This window comes from Muscardinus avellanarius, assembly GCF_963383645.1.
Source record: "Muscardinus avellanarius genome assembly, chromosome: 7".
NCBI classification, from domain to species: domain Eukaryota; kingdom Metazoa; phylum Chordata; class Mammalia; order Rodentia; family Gliridae; genus Muscardinus; species Muscardinus avellanarius.
The window spans coordinates 326,046-346,088 of NC_137793.1; the positions used below are offsets into that span (position 1 = coordinate 326,046).

The following is a 20,043-nucleotide window of genomic DNA, read 5'->3' on the forward strand; positions in this document are numbered from 1 at the left end:
CCAGTCCTTACGTGGCACAGGACTGTAGCTACGAGCTTAAGAGAAATTGAGACTCCTGAATAGGTTAAGAAAAAAGGAGAGTGAAGCACTTTCCACAAGACCACCCAACGAAGCCAAGTTATGAAGAGGAGTACGATGTTAGGTTAAGCGGAAGTGTTGGAGTACTAAGAATAAATCGTATCTGTGGGAGTGAACAGGATTGAAAGCTAGACAGAAGTCCAGTAGCTGAACACAAAATTAAGAAATTAGGAACAAAAATTGTGTTTAGGGCCAGGCGTGGTGGCGCACGCTTGTCATCCCCGCGCTTGGGAGGCGGAGACAGGAGGATCGCGCAGGTTTGAAGCCAGCTGCACTGGCTTAAGAGACCCTGTTTCCAAATATTTTTAAAAAGTATAAAATAGGTCTGGGAGCGTAGCCTGGAGGTAGAAGGGCTTCCAGGAACCCCAGTACCACCAAAATAAAATCGTGTTTATTCCTTTGAACCATAAAATTCGAATTTAACAAAAGAAAAGTAAGGAAGACAAGGTAGAAGCAGGAAGTCTAAAGGTTTAAGAGAGCCAGGCGTGGTGGCGCAGCTTGTAATCCCCGCGCTTGGGAGGCGGAGACAGGAGGATCGCGCTGGTTCGGAGCCAGCCGCACTGGCTTAAGAGACCCTGTTTCCAAATAAAAATATATGTTAAAAAATAGGTCTGGGAGTGTAGCCTGGAGGTAGAAAGGCTTCCAGGAACCCCAATACTATCAAAAAATAAAAAATAAAAGGTTTCAGGATGATAATCTGCTTCAGGAATAGCCAGCAAATGACCAGAATGTTTCTGCTGATGGAGATATCTGAACCTTGGGCAACTGGCTGCTTTCATTTTTATTTTTATATTTACTTATTTTGTTGGAAACAACTGATGGAACATTGTACCCATTAGGACATTATCATGTGAAACAAAGAGGTCTCTGACATGTTTGTTTATCTGCACTTGGTCACTTTACCCTTTCTTCCTTCATCCAGCCTGTTAAGCATCTACTATGTGCCAGATGTATTGGAAGAGACACTGTATCTCACACTCTAGAGGGAAGACTCAGAAACAGGCAGCCAGTATCAGTACAGTACAATAAATGCCGAGGCAGATGCAATCTTGGGTGTCATGGCAACTTGAAAAAGGACCCAGCTCAGCCTGGAGAACCAGGGGTGGCGCCTGCGGATGACACGCCAGCCGGCCCGAGCTCAGGGGTGGGCCACAGAACTGCAGTGGGACTGGACTTCAAAGAACAAAGAGAGGCGTTCAGACTCAGAGCAAAAGGCAGGTCTGGGAGCTGCACCACGTGAGCGAGGAGGACAGCCGCTCTAGCCTGTCATTGCAGAGAAATGTCATTGCAGAGAAATGTTCCCTGCATTCTTGTTCTTGCCCAGACGCTGAGACTCACCGCCGCAGTGGATGGCAGTTTCAACCCAGTGTAGCAGGGTGACTGCTGCTTATTACCTGGGGTGTTCGCCTTTCTGAGATGAGGTCCTATTAAGTCAAATGAGTCAAAGTGGAGAGTTCAGTCTTGGGGAGTAGAGAAAAGAGATTTTATTCATTCATATGTACATACAACCTTTTAAGTATTTACATTAAATCATACCAGGATCTTCTTTCCTTTTTCTGTCAGAGAGATCTTTCTTCTCAGAACTTAAGCATCTAGCTGGGCGTGGTGGTGCATACCTGCAATCCCAGTATTTGAGAGGCTGAGACAGGAGGATCGCAAGTTCAGCCTTAACTTTTGTGGGGCCCTTCACAAGGTAGTGAAACCCTGTTTCAAAATAAATAACGTAGGATTGGCGGTATAGCTTGGGGTAGAATGCCCCTGGGTTCAATCCTCAGTACCAAAAAAAAAGAAACTTAATTATCTTAAATTTGTATTGCTGCTTCCATTGTACAAATCCTGTTGGTTTTTAGAAGAGTTCAAGAGAAAGGCTTAATCTTTGTTCTGTGTCCTTATGTTGGTAATTTAACTTCTATGATATATTTTGTGCCATATATATATATATATATATATATATATATATTTTTTTTTTTTTTTTTTTTTTTTTTTTGGTGGTACTGGGAGTGGAACCCAGGGACTTTCTACCTCCAGGCTATACTAGACCTATTTTCTATTTGGAAACAGGGTCTCACTAAGTTGCTGGAAGCCTCACTGAGTAGCTGAGGCTGGCTTCGAACCTGTGCGATCCTCTTGTATCAGCCTCCCAAGCGCGGGGATTACAAGTGTGTGCCACCACGCCTGGCTTGTGCCCTATAATTTTAAGTTTTCATTATAACTTACAAGCTTTTCTCACTTCTATAACTATTCACAAAGAAGTCAGAGGTAGCATGCGCTTAAAAAAAATTAAAGAAAATGAAAGTAGTTCTGAATTTGGACAGAGTTGCCATTGCCAAAGTTTAATGCTTCAGTGGTTACATAATCTTATAGGCTTTGCTATGTCTTTATTTATTTATTTATTTATTTATTTATTTATTGTACTGGGAATGGAACCCAGGGGCCTTCTACCTCCGGGCTACACTCCCAGACCTATTTTATATTTTATTTGGAAACAGGGTCTCTTAAGCCAGCTGAGACTGGCTTTGAACTTGCGTGATCCTCCTGTCTCAGCCTCCCAAGCGTGGGGATTACAAGCGTGCGCCACCATGCCCGGCTTGGAATTTGTTTTGATTGTAGTCTGTTCTTGGTGGGTGAGGATTCCTGTAGGAGAACTGCAGTGTTCTCGGCAGGTTTGGTGTATTTTGCTTGGTGACTGTCCCCTTTGCAAGTGTCTTCAGTCTAAGGACGTTGGGGACGTTACCAACCTGCTTTTCTTCCCAGTGGACTGTGACCCTGTCTGCAGGGACAGGTCAGGCTGAGACTCGGGAGCCTGGGAGAAAGGCTGCTGTGAGCTTCATGAACACTGGCCTGGGGGTGTGCAGGGCACCAGACTTGGACAGCAGTGGGGAAGGGAGGCCATCGCTGTCACTGCTTTAATCATCTTGTGGAACAGTACGGGCTTGGAGCAGGCAGGCCGCTCTCCCACTGTGTCTACCCCAGCCTACTCACCCTTTTTAAACTTTACTCTGAGACAAGGTCTTACTAAGTCGCACAGACCGGCCTCCAATGTATAATCCTCTTACCTCAGCCTCCTGAGTAGCTGGGATTACAGGTGTGCCATCATGCCCAGCAGGAATTTTTTTTAAGCAGTCTAGAATAAAGGAATGATTATAGGCTTTTTCCATACACATAACTCTGAGATTAGAACATTACATCTTTATATAAGTAAAAATTAAAGAGCAGAGGGTCTCAACAACCTGGCACATGCTCAGCTAGAGAGCAGTGATCCAGCAGGACCCCAGGCATGCTGACCCTGTGGGTGGGTTCTTTCATTGAGCGCATGCATGTGAAGTAGCAAGGAGGGAGAATATGTCCAGGAAATGAACGAGTGTGAGTGTTCACCGAAGACAAGCAGAAGATCCCTCCAGATATTTTGACTCTCCATGGCTGCCAGGGTTTGTGCAACAGTATGTTTTGAAAAATAACAAAAGAAACACTTAAAACCAGTTCTCTGATTGCTTCCTATTTGGATACAGTGTTGGCTGTTTGCCCAAGACAATGGGGTTATCATAACGCATGGCCTAAATGCTTGTATTTAAAACAGCAGCATCATCTGTTAAGCAGATACCATTGGGAGTAAACAATCTGTTTAAGAATTTTAAAGTTTCATGATGTGATGACTGTGTGTTTATGGTTAACTACTGAAATTGTACAGGCTTTTCTTCCGCTTTTTTTTTTTTTTTTTTTGCAGTGCTAAGGACCTTGCACATATTAGGCAAGTACTCTAGCATTGAGATACCCCCCGGCACCTCACCCTCTTTAATTTGATTAAGACAGGGTTGGTGTATTCCAGACTGTAGAGTTGTAGGCAATATCAGTCGTCACAGATTGTGGTGCCTCACCCCCACTTACCGTCTAGGTGTATTTTTGGAGACCTTGGGTAGCAAATAGGCATCAGCGCTCTCCCTCCCCATGATGATTTTATAAGGAAATTTGAGGATGTGTGTTTAAGGGAAGTGATAGCTGCGGCTTTCCTCTGAAGCGTGAGCATTTAGTTTCTTTGGCTAGCCATGTGCTCCAGTTGTGTGGAAAGCAGACATCACCTCCCTGCTGTCATCTCTGTGTACACCACAGTTATATTTATTAACTAATGCTTGATGTTTTATGATGCATTTGCCTCTGATTGATGTCACTGTCTGGGCCAGCCTGCCGTGTTCCCTCCCACAGGACTCCCAGGACTGGCAGTGACGGCTGGAGGAGGCGCAGGGCCCAGTGGCCTCTGCTGCTGTGTGCCACCAGCCTCCTGCCGCCATGCCTTTGGCGGCTTCTCTCTCCTCCTGGACTGCCCTTCTCCTTCATTTAACCTGTTCTGAATGTGAGGCTGGGGGAGGGCAAGAGCACCAAGGGCGTCCTTTGAAGATTTATCCAGTGTGCCAGAGCTAACCAGAACTGGAGGAGCTTGAGCTGGGCACGGCACTACCCCTGTCTTTGGGAGGGAGGCTGGGGCTGAGACAGGAGGGTCACAGGTTTGAGGCTAGCCTCAGCAACTTAGGAATACTATGCTCCAAATTAAAAAATAAAATAGAGCTGGGGGTATACCTCAGTGTAATGCCCAGTACCACAAAAAAAGAAAAATTGGGTTTTATCTGACAGATTCAGACACACTTAAGGGATATTTGAAACAAACTGTCCTCAAAATTTCGAACCAGGGCCATGTAGTTTATAGTCCAAATGGAGCTCGTGTTGTCTCTGTACCTATGTGGACTTGCAGAGCACATTTACCAGTAAATGTAAGTTATAATAGTAATTTACCTGGAGAGGGATGTAGAAATTTAATGATTAAATTTTTTTTGGTAGGTGTGGGGATAGAACCCAGGGGTATTTGACCTCCGAGCTACACCCCCTGCCCTATTTTTTATTCTTTATTTTGAAACAGGGTCTAACTAAGTTGTGGAGGACCTAAGTAGCTGAGGCTGTCTGTGAACCTCGATCCTCCGGTCTCAGCCTCCCAAATGCTGGGATTAAAAGTGTGCGCCACCACGCCCATCTTAATTATTAATTTAATTATTGCAGATGTCTTTAATTTATTAAATAATAATAAATTATCATGGAGAAAGATGGCACTGGTGATGTATTTGCTACCAAAAGTCTCTGAATGTTTGTAATAATAGTGTATTTATTCTACTTGCTTGTCATTTTAACTACTCAGACTTTTAAATAAAGGCCCAAACTAAACTTTCATAATTTCCTTTTACATGTGTTAAGTTTACTCAGATATGCTGAATTCAGCGAGACTGCTCAGGCTGAAGCAGATTGCTTGGGCCTTTTCGGCACGCGGGCTGGGCGGCATTCGGAGAGCAGGGTACTGTGATAAAGACTGGTCCGCCGTCTTTACCGTCAGCATGTGTGTTTTCTTTCACCTAGTTGCTGACCATCTGGGCTGTGACCCTCAAACCCGGTTCTTCGTCCCTCCTAATACCAAGCAGTGGATCGCCTTGCTACAGAGAGGAAACTGCACGTTTAAAGAAAAAATATCACGGGCTGCTTTCCACAATGCGGTCGCTGTAGTCATCTACAATAATAAATCCAAAGAGGAGCCGGTCACCATGACTCATCCAGGTAAAAAAGGGGGCTTCTAGATTTTCAAAAATTATTGCTCTGTGGGTAGCACTCTGCCTCTGGTGAAATCAGATCCTTTCCAACATAAAACTGTGATTGTTTTCTCTTGGTGTTACTTGTTTTGCAAATGTCTTTTTCCTTAAGTTGAAATTTTTCTTTTCTTAAATAATAACTGTAACAGTTAATCTGTAAAATTTGTACTTTTTAAATTAGTGGCCGAGATTGAATTCTTAGTTGTTTTGAATTTCTACATTGTGTTTGATAACTCTGAAAGGTCGTGTATTTCACTTGGACTCATTAGCCAAGTTAGTGTGTTGGGTTCTCAAGGAGTGTCTGTCTAGGAAGGATCCCTTTATCTCATCCAGATAAATGTTCAAGCTGACTTAGCGATTAGTATAATCACAGAGTAACAAGGGTTCCTCATTTCTTGTGGAAGCACTAAGGCTAATACTCATGTGAATGTTTTAACAACAATAATTGCAATTTATTGAGTACTTTCCTATATAATATGCCGGCACTTTATTTTGAGCTTTTAAAATATGTTTCATAGACAATCATCATAATAGCCATGTATGATATAGATTTTCTTCCCATTTTATAAGTAAAAGACTCAAGCAGGTACAGGCCAGCAGGAGAGGGTTAGACCCACATTTGCTGGTATTCATTCAGTTTCACTCCTCTGTGTAAGTTGGACTTTGGTAAAGTTTGGTTTTGAATGCATAAAGATTTTAGAGTTACGTGTGGTGGCACATATATACCTGCAGTCCCAGTATTTGGGAGACTGAGACAGGAGGGTCATATGTTCAAGACCAGCCTCGGCAACTGAGGCAACTTAGCAAGACTGTTCCTCAAAATAAGATATAGAAAGGGCTGGGGATATAGCTCCGTGATAAAGGAGCCCCGGGTTCAATCCCCACTACAGGGGGAAAGAAAGAAGGGAAGGAGAAATCTTATTAACCAGTAAGTACTAAGAACAACCTAATTTCACAACAGGTAGAGACTTTAATGAGGACCAGGGAAGTATACTGTGGTAGAGTGCTTACCTACCTAGCATGTGAAAGCTCTGGATTCAATCCCCAGAACCACTACCAAAAAATAAAAAGTTTTCATGATTAGACATTGCATTAGTATTAGAAAATGCAATCAAGACAACAACATACTATTTATACCCACTCGAATGATATAGTTAAAAGGCCGGGCAATGCCAAGTTGAGGATGTGGAGAAACCAGAGCCCTTGTTAATTTCTTCTGGTAATGTGAATTGCTGCAACCAGTTTGGCAGTTTCTTAAAAAGTTACCTGTAAACTCAACATATGATCCAGTAGTCTCCCCTTAGCTGTCCACTCCTGGCAGTCTACCCAAGAGACCTGGAGGGGGGAAATGTCTTCATAAACTCTTGTATACAAGTACTTCTAGCAGCCGTGTTTATAGCAAGTAAAAGGTAGAAACAAGCCAGATGTCTTTCACTAGTGATAGGTGCACAAAATGCGGTGCGTACACAGTGAGATGTATTCTAACAGTTCAGTGAAGATAGCTACTGAGACGGATAAACTCAGAAGCATTGTGATAAGTAATCAAACCAACACAAAAGGCTACTTTTACGTGATTCCATTTATGTGACATGTCTGTCTAGGAAAGTCTAATGTATAGAAACAGAAAGCAGGGTAATAGGTGTGTAGGGTGGGTGTTGGAAATGTTTTATAACTATATTGCGATAATTGTGCATCTCTGTAAACTTCCTGAAACCCCTGACTTGTAAAATCTTTGGCATGTAAATTATATCTTATTAAGTCTAATTTTATTTATTTATTTATTTATTTATTTATTTATTTATTTGTTTTTTTGGTTGTACTGGGGTTCCTGGAAGCCCTTCTACCTCCGGGCTACACTCCCAGACCTATTTTTATACTTTTTTATTTGGAAACAGGGTCTCCTAAGCCAGCGCGCGCGGCTGGCTTCGAACCTGCGCGATCCTCCTGTCTCTGCCTCCCAAGCGCGGGGATTACAAGCGTGCGCCACCACGCCCGGCATTAAGTCTAATTTTAAATGTGTAATACAGAATGAAGTCCCAACATAACAGAAAAAATAAGATCTTTTAACTGAAAGGGGTTTTTGTTTGTTTTGTGGTACTGGGGATGGAACTCGGGCATTCTACCTCTGAGCCACACCCCAGCCCTGTTTTTTTATTCTTTTTTTGTGTGTGTGTGTGGTACTGGGGTGGAACCCAAGGGCTTTTCTACCTCCGGGCTACACTCCCAGACCTATTTTATATTTTATTTGGAAACAGCGTCTCACTAAGTTGCTGAGAGCCTCACTAAGTAGCTGAGGCTGGCTTCAAACCTATGTGATCCTCCTGTCTCAGCCTCCCAAGCACGAGGATTACAAGTGTGTGCCACCACACCCAGCTATTCTTTATTAACTTTCTTTCTTTCTTTCTATCATTCTTTCTTTTTTTTTTTCTTTTTTTTTTTTTTGTGGTACTGGGGGTGGCCCCAGAGGCTTTCTACTTCCTACTATAATCCCAGACCTATTTTATATAGAAACAGGGTCTCGCCTGGCGCTATTCTTTATTTTGAAACAGGATCTCACTGAGTTGTAAGGGCCTCATTAAGTAGCTGGGGCTGGCCAGATCCTCTTGTCTCAGCCTCCCAAATGCTGGGATTATAAGCGTGTGCCGCTACGCTCGGCTTTGCCTTTTGTTTTTAATATGAGGGATTGAACCCCCCCCCCAGCCTTTCTTGTTTTATTTATTTATTTATTTATTTATTTATTTATTTATTTATTTACATGTTGTACTAGGGATTGAGCCCAGGGGCATTCAATCTCTGAGCTACACTCCCAGCTCTATTTTATTTTTATTTTGAAACAGGATCCTGATAGGTTGATGAGAGTCTCACTACTTGCTTAAGCTGTCCTTGAACCTGTGATTCTCCAGACTCAGTCTCCCAACCCTGGGATTATAGGTGTTCGACCCCCACACCCAGCACTGCAGTAATTTGATTATGTGCCCTTAATTATCCTTAGTTTGAGATAATTATCGTAATTACCCATAAGGTGACCTCTCATTACTTTTATTCATATTTTAAGTGTTCAGGGTAGAAATTAAAAGGAAAGAGTGGCTTTTAAAAGTAGACAGAGCCAGGTATGGTGGTACACACTTGTAACCCAGTACAGGAAGACCACAGGTTTGCGGCCAGCCTCAGCTACTTAGTGAGGCCCTCCCAACTTAGTGAGACCTTCTTTCAGAAAAAAAGAGTAAGCCGGGCGTTGTGGTACACTTTTGTAATCCCAGTACTTGGGAGGCTAAGAAAGGAGGATTGCAGGTTCAAAACCGGCCTCAGCAATGTAGTGAGGCTCCCAGCAACCTGTGAGACCCTGTTTCCAAATAGAGAAATAAAATTGGGCTGGGGATGTAGGTTGGAGGTAGAAGGCCTGAGTTCAATTCCCTAGTACCAAAAAAAGAAAAAAACTTTAAAAAGAGCTGGGGTGTAGTTCAGAGGTGGAATGCCCCTGGGTTCAAATCCCAGTACTGCAAAAAATAAATAAAAGTAGACAAGAAAAAGGTTAAAAATAGTTGCTTTGTACTTTAGAATAATAGAGATAGGCCAAGTATCTTTGAGTGTGAAATTGAAAGAATAACTCTAAAAACATGCCCTGCGCCTGTTTTATATTATATATAAACCAAGTTGCTCCACTGAGAGGTTTCTTCAATCCAAAGAGTTACAAAATTATTTAAATAAAAAACACAGATGTATGATTAACAAAAGCCATTGGAATAAATCTATTAATTGAAAAGATTTCTGCAAACTAGGCTTGGTGGCATATGCCTGTAATCCCAGTCCTTGGGAGGCTGAGACAGGAGGATCATAGGTTTGTGGCCAGCCTAAACAACTTAGTGAGACCCTATTTCAAAATGAAGAATAAAAAACAGGGTAGGAGCAAGGCGTAGTGGCGCACGCTTGTAATCCCAGCATTTGGGAGGCTGAGACAGGAGGATTGTGGTTCACAGCATCAGCTACTTAGTGAGGCCCCAAGTGAGTTACTTTGCAACTCAGTGAGACCCTGTTTCAAAGTAGAGAATAAAAAAGCCGGGCGTGGTGGTATACACTTGTAATCCCAGCATTTGGGAGGCTGAGGCAGGAGGATCACGGTTCAAGGACAGCCTCAGCTACTTTGTGAGGCCCTTTGCAACTCAGTGTGACCCTGTTTCAAAATAAAGAATAAAAAATACGGCTGGGGCTGTAGCTCAGAGGTTGAATGTCTCTGGGTTCCATCCCCAGTACTGAAAAAAAAATATCTTTAAACATTATAAAATAGAGAGCATCTATTTGTATTATCTGCCTAGCAAGGTGGTTGTGAAATTTATTGAGACAAGAAATTGCTTGACTTTTCCATTTGTTAATTTTTTATTCTTGTGCCTAGAATGACTAATATCTCTTATAAAATTGCAAAATCAATTTACTTATTCCACCAATTTTGAGACTGGCACTTTTTATTTCTAATTATACTTCTTACTTCATTCTTCCAGTACTTCTTTTTTCTATGTGAGTTTATGGAATTTAATACAGAAACGCCTATCAGTGGGTATTAAGTTGTATTTGCTCTAGATCAAGCCTCCTGTGGCACAGCCCAGAGTCCATGCAAGTGAGTGTCTTCAGGGATACCCGACGCCTCTGTGGAGACGCCTACCTGAAGTACCAGGGAACCACCTGGGACTTAGCATACTGAACAGAGTGACCGTCCTGTTCCCATAAGAAGGCCTGGCTCGCAGCTCTGGGAAGGACCTACCAGAAGCGCTCAGAGATGAGGTTTCATTGTGCCAGCCAGAAACAACCAGGATGATTGGCCACTCAGCTAGAGAGAAGCTTCTCTCACCAGGGAAACGACTGAATCCAAACTTACTCTGTGTAGGGACGCTGAGGGTGCGGGGTAGTTATGCCGGGTCAGCTGGCAGCAAATGGGTGGACTTAAGGTCTCCGGGCCATTCATCAGCAGGCAACTCCCGAGCTGCTGCTGTGCCTCCAGACCTAAAGAGGACACGTGAGACGCCTCTTGTCATGGACTCATAATGAAGCATAGAAAATAAATGTTGCGTGGGAAGTGATGCTCGTGAGAAGTCTCAGAAGAAGACCTACTCAGAAGTAGAATGCCCCTGGGTTCCATCCCCAGTACTGCAAAAAAAGAAAGAAAGAAAAAAGAAAGAGAAAAATAGGGCTGGGGGTGTAGCTTGGAGGTGAATGTCCCTGAGTCTAACCCCCAGTACAAAAATAAAAAACTTTCAAAGTAGAAGTATGCCTGAGGCAAGGACTATTTGGTAGCATAGTGAACGTTTTTAATTTTTTAAATTTTTTAAATTTTTATTTTATTTATTTATTATTATTTTATTTATTTATTTATTTATTTATTTATTTATTTATTTATTTATTTTGGTGGTACTGGGAATGGAACCCAGGGGCCTTCTACCTACACTCCCAGACCTATTTTTTATATATATATTTTTATTTGGAAACAGGTTCTCTTAAACCAGCTGAGGCTGGCTTGGAACCTGCGCGATCCTCCTGTCTCAGCCTCCCAAGCGCGGGGATTACAAGCGTGCCCACCGCGCCCGGCTTGAAGGTTTTTAAAGAAAGGCGGCTCCCTGAGCGTCCCGCGCTCCTCTCTACTCCTTGGGCACTTGAAATCTGCCAGTGAGTGCTGATGAGGCGGTGGCAAAGCAGGTTCCCTCGGGGAGTGGAAGCAGGAAGCCCTGCTATGTCCTGGCCTGTCCCATGTGAAGTGAGGTCCATTTCAGGCCCCAGAGACAGCGGCTGTGGGGAGGTTCCCAAGCTGCCCTGGAGGAAGCCAGCACAGGGCCCAGAGAGGATGTGATGCCCACCCTTCAGCCAGGCCTACCTGAGGGTCCGTCTCCAGAATTAGGGCTCTCTTCTAAGTGCTCGGCTCTCATCTCAGCTGGGTCAGTCTGCCTGTGCTCTGGGAACCACTCGTACCAAGGACTTGTACCGCGCTCTCACCTGTGACTTGGCTCATTCTCCTCCCAACACCTGCTAGGGCAGTACTGTCCAGTAGTGAGGGGGGCCCTTGCATAAGGGTCGCTTAGGTGCTGCTGTCTGAAGATGCTGATGCCAGGAGCCTCCCCTCCCCCAACCCAAAGGTCACATGTGTGAGGAACATGGCAGGAGCGCCTCCTGTGCTGAGCGCCTCCCTGCTGTGCGCCTCCCTGCTGAGCGCCTCCTGTGCTGTGTACCTCCGGTGCTGAGCGCCTCCCTGCTATGCACCTCTGGAGCTGTGCGCCTCCGGTGCTCAGTGCCTCCCTGCCTCCCATGTTGAGCATCTCCCTGGCTGTGCACCTTCAGTACTGAGCGCCCCCGGTGCTGAGCTGTCTCCCTGGCTATGTGTCTCCTGTGCTGAGTGCCTCCCTGCTCTGTGAGCCTTCCGTGCTGTGCACCTCCTGTGCCGTGCCTTTACTATGAGCACAGATGAACCAGCAGGAGCAAAAAGGAAAGAAACCTGTGTCGCTGCCCTGGCGAGCCTGCCGCCCAGGAGCCTTCGGCCCTCGGACCCCTGGGGGCCCACTCGCTGAGCCGTCCCCGTCCTCTCGATTGGTAGGAGGCTGGTTAAGGCCTGTCTGAGCTGAGGCTTGTCTTACCTTTCTCCCCTCTCCTCTGCAGTGGTCAGCAGAATGCCTTGAGCAAAGTAGTGAACATGTCCTGTTTTGGTCCCTTTAAGCACCGGCTCGCTCTCTCACTCGCTTTTGTCTTTTTGTGAACCCAGAGGCATTCTGCCTCCAAACCACACCCCAGCCCTTTGTACTTTTGTTTTGAACTGGCTCTTACCTAGTTGCGGAGGGCAGCCTTGAACCTGGATGTCATTTCCCAGCCTGGCTACTTTCTTTTGACCTGAGGATCTATTTTATAACTAACCTTAGAATTCCACATTGCCAAATGCACACGTCTTGTCTGGCCTTGCGCGGCCGTGTTGTAGGAGCATCCCTCGTCTGGCGACTGAAGGGCACCTTCGCCGGCGTCTGATGTCCCTGCCAGGAAGACGCGTGCTTTGACTCGCTAGCAGAAGGGTTCTTTGTCGTGCAGCTGGCGGATATGTGCTGTATAAAGGGAAGTATGGGCTCCTGGGCAGTTTAAATTAATGCACATTTGTCTGAAAACAAAGGATCTGTTCTCCTGGTTTTTAAAAATTAATATAGACTTACTGTTACTGTTTAATAGTATTAAATTGTTTCAGATCATGCCTAATTGGCAATCTACATAGGTTTATCTCTCTGTCTTTAAGAATATGTGCAGTTCCTAACCAAATAACGTTTCTTTTACGTCTTTGCCAGTCAGCAGTCTTAGATGCTTCTGGCTGTTTCTTTGGCAGGTTGAACAAAATGAGCTGGATGGCTCTGCACCTTTTCTCACCACTTTTTCTTAAAAAAAAAAAAAACTTATTTAGCTCTATAATCGTCTGGCAATGAATAGAAAAATATCATGCCTTATAAAATGTAGAAAGTCCACCTTGAATGTTAAAAATATTCTGAAGATGAGTAGAAAGCCCCACGCATATTGCAGAATACCTTTACCTATCAATAATACGTGAAGGGTCTGCATAGGTTTAGAATACTGTGTGTGTGTGTGTGTGTGTGTGTGTGTGTGTGTGTGTGTGTGTGTGGTACTAGGGGATGGAACCCAGGGCATTCTACCTCTAAGCTACATCCTTGGCTTTTTTTTTTTTTTTTTTTTAATTTAGAAACAGGTTTTCACTAAGTTGCAGAGGGCCTCACTAAGTAGCTGAGGCTGGCCATGAACCTGTGATCCTCCTGTCTCAGCCTCCCAAGTGCTGGGATTACAGGCGTGCACCACCATGCCCCCTCTGAATACTGAGTTAGAAATCAATTTCACAGGTACAGGATGGAAGACATTTTAAAATGGATAGCAGGTCATGTGATAAATGAACTTGGACCTGGAGGTGGTCCCGGGGATTGAGCACATCATGTCTGCACATGCCAGCAATTGCTCTGAGCCGATCCACACACACTTTTAGTTTACTCTGAGACGGTCCTGCTTAGCTCTCTAATCTCATAACTAGCCCTCCTCCTGCCTCAGCCTCCCACGTGGCTGGGATTACAGGCGTACACCACTGGTGAACCTGGACTTTTGCATAATGCTGCTGCTGTTATTATTGTTACTAATTTGGTGGTACTGAGGATTGAGCCCAGGGGTAGTCTCCCTTTGAGCTAAGCTATGCCCCAGCACACACCCCAGCTCTTTGCACTTTGGTTTTGAAACAGGTCTTACCAAGTTGCTGAGGACGGCCTTGAACCTGGGATCCTCTCGTCCCAGCCTTTCAAATACTAGGATTACAGGCATGTCCTACTGCCCAGGGAATGCCCCATGGAGCTCAGGGGCATTCTACCTCTGACCTCCACCCCCGAGCCCTATTTTTATTTTTTATCTTGAAATACAGTCTAAGTAGCTGAGGCTGGCCTCAAACCTGTGACCCTCCTGTCTCAGCCTCCCAAATACTGGAATTATAGAGGTATGCCACCAAGCCCAGCTTAATAATGCTCTTTGTGGGGGGGGGGACTTAGAATGGAACCTAGGGGCATTCTACCTCTAAGCTATACCCCAGCCCTATTCTTTTTTTTTTTTTTAATTTATTTATTGCGGGTCTGGGGATGGAACCCAGGGGCATTCAACCTCCAAGCTACACCCCCTGCCCTATTTTTTTATTCTTTATTTTGAAACAGGGTCTCACTAAGTTGCGGAGGGCCTCACTGAGTAGCTAAGGCTGTCCACGAACCGTGATCCTCCGGTCTCAGCTTCCTGAATGCTGGGATTACTAGCGTGCGCCACCATGCCTGGCTCCTATTCTTTATTCTTAAGCAGGGTCTCACTGGTTTGCGAAGTGCCTTACTAAGTAGCCGAGGCTGGCCACAAACCTGCCATCCTGCTATCTTGGCCTCCCCAAGTACTGGGATTACAAACATGGTGTGTCACGCTACCCGGCTAAGAGTTTGGTTTTAAAGACCTTCTTTGTACTACAAAGTGATAGAACTAATTACCTAAAAAGAGTCAGTGGGGTTTTTTTTTGGGGGGGAGCAATCTATAAGATTGAAGGTTAATGACCCCTCTGGATTCTTAACTAATTGCCCTTCTCTACCCCACTCCTCCTCAAGAGATAGCGAGAGGGAGGGAGGAAGGGAGGGAGAGAGAGAGAAAGGGTACTGAAACAAACCAAATTGAGATGACTTGTTGATTACAAATAGTCAAGAGATGGTAGAAGAAGAAAACAGACGGGTGTGGTGGCGCACGCTTGTAATCTCAGCATCTGGGAGGCTGAGATAGGAGGATTGCGGTTGAGGACAGCCTCAGCTACTTAGTGAGGCCCTGTGCAACTCAGTAAGACCCTGTTCAAAATAAAGAATAAAAATAGGGCCCGGCGTGGTGGCGCATGCTTGTAATCCCAGCATTCGGGAGGCTGAGACCAGAGGATCGCGGTTCGAGGACAGCCTCAGCTACTTAGTGAGGCCCTCTGCAACTCAGTGAGACCCAGTTTCAAAATAAAGAATAAAAAATAGGGCAGGAGATGTAGCTCAGAGGTTGAATACCTCTGGGTTCCATCCCAATACCACAAAAAGAAAAAGAAAGAAAAAGAAAAGAAACTGCCGTTTTCATGCCAGGCATCCACACTCTGCTCTGTTTATGCAAGATTAAAGAGTTAACTGTCCAAGGAATAGAGGAATGTGGGTTTGGTACCCCCTTCTTGGCGTCATGGTCGTTGCTGGAGGACAGACTAGGCTGGTGTCCCCAGGAACTGTCAGTGGCGGTGGCATCGGTCTGTGGCTTACACATTCATCTCCTGTGTGTTAACATCATGGCAAGACTCAGGTTTAAGCTTCAGAAAAGTTACATCTTGCTGTCACAAGCCTCTCGGACACCAAGTAGACAACATGGTGCTGGAGTTCTCTACAGTGGCTTGCAAGCCAGTGTGTGGTACAGCACAGTGTCACCTCCCATGGTGACACTGTGTCCTTCCCGGTTAGGACTTCCCTGCCAGAGCCCTTCAGCCCACTTGCTTATCCATGCCCAGTCATGTCCTGCTGAGCAGCCCGGGCTCAGCAGCTCTTGCAGCTTGACAGCAAGGTGGAGAACTTGCGCTACACCGCCAGTTCTCACAGAGACAGCCTTCCAGAACTTCGTTGCGATTTCATCTTTTACTGATGTGTATGGTGTTCTGTTTCACGTGGAAATAGGTCGTTGCGTTCCACAGGAAAACTTTAATGCCATTCCTAGTCACTACTGGGTTGTTTTTGTTTTGGGGTACTGGGGATGGAGTCCAGGAACATTATGCCTTTGAACTATACCCCTAGCCCTATTTAATTCTTTTATTTTCAAACTGGGTCTCACTAAGTTGCTGGCCACGAACCTGCGATCCTCCTGTCTCAGCCTCCCAAGTACTGGGATTATAAGCATGTGCCAGCACGGCTGGCTCTGCTAAGTTTAAAGTGTCATTGTCGACACTCGGTGCAGGGATGCAACGTTCCCCTGAGCTTTCTTTAATGGAAAGTTCCGATGTTTCTATTCCTCTGCAGCCCTCAGAACTTTGGCGGGTGGCTTGGACATAACACCAGTTCATCTGCTAAGGCACACCTCTGTTATGTAGGGTTTTGTATGGAAATGTTGCTGTCTGAGAGCCTACGTAAGCTTGTGGTACAGCTCCAGTGACACGGCTTCTCTGCGGTCCGCGGCCCTGCACTCAGGAGCACATCTGTCTCTTTGTCAGCTGCCCTGGCTTGTCCTGGGATTTATTCCCAACAGGGAGAACGAGGGGAGCCACTTTGGAGCTGAAGCCGGGGTCTTGTAGTTCCCCGAGGATTGCTGGCCAACAGGCACACAGGTCCTCGAGCGGAAGCGAGAAACTGAAGAGAAGGGGTCGAGTCCAGGTTCTGGGGGGCTTTCTGGTTTCCCTCACAAAAGGCCCCTTCACGGCCAGTGAGCGGTAAAGGTGGCACACTAAGCCGCAGCGTTCACAGGCGTCTGCCGTGCAGATTGTGGGTGCGCCTGCTCCTCAGAGAGAACATGCCAGAATCCAGAGAGGTTACGCCTCAGGCTGGACTTGAACCTCGGTCTCTTGATTCCAGAGCCAAAGGAGGTTAATTCTAAGGTTCCCTCTTGTCCCTGCTTTTATAGCCAGGATTATAATAGTATTCCCATAGTTGTCTACTGGTTTCCCCCATTGAAAACCAGAGTTGCTGAGAATGTGAGGCTCTGTTTTACAGAAAAATTACCCCCTCAGCAATTCTGGTTTGCTTTGGTTTGCAGTGCTGGGGATGGAGCCCAGGGGCATTCTACCTCCAAGCTATACCCCTAGCCCTATTTTCTATTCTTCTTTTCTTTTGTAGTACTAGGGGTAGAACCCAGGGGCTTTTCTACCTCCAGGCTATACTCCCAGAACTATTTTATATTTTTATTTGCAAACAAAGTCTCACTAAGTTGCCGAGAGCCTCACTAAGTAGCTGAGGCTGGCTTCGAACCTGTACAGTCCTCCTGTGTCAACCTCCCAAGCCCTGAGATTACAAGCGTGCACCACTAGGCCCAGTTCCTTTATTCTTTATTTTGAAATAGGGTCTCACTGAGTTGCAAAGGACCTCACTAAGTAGCTGAGGCTGGCTGTGAACCAGGCTCCCCCTGTCTCAGCCTCAGCAATTTAGTGAATCTCTTAGCAACCTATTGAGACCTTGTGTTCTGGAGATGTAGCTTGGAGGTAGAATGCCACTGGGCTCAATTCCTAGTACCATACACACCAAAAAAAAGTAAAGAATCTTGATCATAGTGTGTGCTCAATAAATATCATCAAGTGGATGGCTGAAATAATTAAACACTTCTCTTTCCAAACAGCATTCCTGTTGAATTAGTGGGTGCGTTCCTTTAGTGTTCTTTGAAAGACATCGGCCCCTCAGCCGCCTGTGCAGCTGCCGCCCCTCCTCCAGCTTGAGCCTTCACGAGGGAGCCTCAGACTGACTCTAAAACCTTGTGCCTGGTGTGATTATAAAGCAATGAGACTGATTGTCATCTGTCGCCTGTGGGATCCGTCTCAGTTACTTTATAGCCATACCTGGTATCTCACACGACAGATCACTGCTGTTGAACAACACTCTAAAAGCACAAACCTAAGGTTTCTAAATGAAACTGAAACTGGTTTAGCATCATTAGACGGTTTTCTCTAACTTACTGACGGGCGAAAGGTAATTAGATGTTAACTCTGTCGCTTGCTTTAATTTTTTTGGTTATAGGTTTTTTTATCAATGTCCTGGTAAACTACTGTTCTGATAAAGTGGTTGAAACTATTTTGAATAAGGTAATCTACAGATATATGTTTCATTAGGTTATGATTTGCATACAATTCTTTTTACCATTGAATTTCTTTTTTGTTGTTTGTCGTCTTTTGACTGCATCTAACACAAATTTGGTACTTTTAGCTAAATATGATAATTGAGACATACAAAACCAAATATTTTTAATACTCATTGAAGAAGCCTTTGAAGGTCAAATTTTGAAGGTCTTGCTTTTTTTTTTTTTTTTTTTTTTTTTTGTAGTACTGGGGGTGGAACCCAGAGGCTTTCTACCTCCAAGCTATACTCCCAGACCTATTTTATATTTTATTTGGAAATGGTCTCACTAAGTAGCCAAGAGCCTCACTAAGTAGCTGAGGCTGGCTTCGAACCTGTGCGATCCTCCTGTCTCAGCCTCCCAAGCTCAGGGATTACAAGCATGTGCTACCACGCCTAGCTCAAGGTCTTATTTTGTTGGGTATGTATAAACCTAATTCAGAGTCAGATAGGTAATTATAATTTTCTCTTTTCCAAAATAAAAAGTTTATTTCCCTCTGACCTGCAGTCTCTCTCTCGGGCTCTGAAGAGTCAGACTGTGAGAGCTGCAGCTTCAGCTTGGAGAGCACAGCCCCCGTCACATCGTGGGGAGGCTTCTCTGTTCCTTAGGTGGGAGTTCTCCCTTGCAGAGAGAGTGGCTTCATGCGCTCCATAGGCAGGTAGTCATTGGCCTTGAGCGTATTTCTGCCTCTGGGAGTCCTAAGGGGAGAGGAGTGAGTGGCTTAGAAGGCAACTCGGGCCACCGTGTCGTCGACTTGTGCAGCTGCAACTGCGGCAGACCCCTGGATAGCTGTTAGATGCCACACTGTTCCAGCTTGTTGAAGCTGGGATCTGTCTCAAGAAGCATCTGCGTTCCACCAGGGTTCTAGAGTGAACCGGAAAGGTCCAAACGCAGGGCAGTGTCAGATGTCACTACAAAGGGGCCGTGTGGCACTCTCTGTCACGGCTGTTACTGGCTGTGTGCCCTCGATTTGGACAGGTGTGAGTTCCATGCCCTATTCCTCGTTCTGTTCCTTGTACTAGTTTCACACTCAGTTGGTACCTCAGGGCTGTTTATTAGAATGATTAGTACCAGAAATGCCTGTTTGTGCCATATGTAACAGCACTCTGACTTTTCCTAAGAAGTTAGTACTTTCTGAAGACCATTTAAGATCAGAAGGTGTTATAAACATGCCATGATCATGTCACATTTCTGTGGCTGTATAATGTGATATTACTGCTGTCACACTTGGCAAGGGGGTTCTGAGTATTACAGTTGCTTTATGCCTTATGTCTGTTAAAGTCTTGGGGACCATACAGCCTGTCTCCTTGCTGGAGATAGCTGCAGCCTCATTTCAGTTGAAGGTTGGATCTGCAAACCCTTCCCATGAGCAAAAATTCACTTGTTACACTAAGCAGCATATTTGCATATTGGATGCTTTTCTGAGTTTTAAATGGCACTTGAGTGTTTGTTTATTTTGCATTTCAGGCACTGGAGATATTATTGCTGTCATGATAACAGAATTGAGGGGTAAGGATATTTTGAGTTATCTGGAGAAAAACATCTCTGTACAGATGACGATAGCTGTCGGGACTCGAATGCCGCCAAAGAACTTCAGCCGTGGCTCTCTGGTCTTCGTGTCAATATCCTTTATTGTCTTGATGATTATCTCTTCAGCATGGCTCATATTCTACTTTATTCAGAAGATCAGATACACAAATGCACGTGACAGGAACCAGGTGAGCTATGATACTCTGCCACGGGGCTCTTCCCAGCCAGCTATGGACATCTGTGTAATGCTGTGATCCTGTGTCTCTCGAGCATTTTTATCAAAGCCAGGTCGTGACCTTCCATCATCATGATATATTAAAAATATTCCATATGACTCTTTAACCAGGTATTCACTGCCATATATAAGCTCTTTGAGGCATGGGTAAGGTGGAGAGGGATAATAGCAGAGGCTGCTCTAGGTGGTCACTTTAAAAGTCACGTCAGAGCCTGCGTGGTG

The 20,043-nt window shown here is 45.0% G+C and overlaps 1 protein-coding gene across 1 annotated transcript in view; it reads left to right on the forward strand.

Moving 5' to 3' along the window:
- The window catches only part of RNF130 (ring finger protein 130), a gene marked incomplete at both ends in the record, with an annotated part of 111,342 nt that overhangs the window by 38,552 nt on the left and 52,747 nt on the right, over nucleotides 1-20,043 (forward strand). The window contains 2 exons of the mRNA XM_080699345.1: nucleotides 5,476-5,670; nucleotides 19,524-19,774. Coding sequence (XP_080555471.1) covers nucleotides 5,476-5,670; nucleotides 19,524-19,774 — 446 coding nt within the window. The remainder of the gene's footprint in view (nucleotides 1-5,475; nucleotides 5,671-19,523; nucleotides 19,775-20,043) is intronic.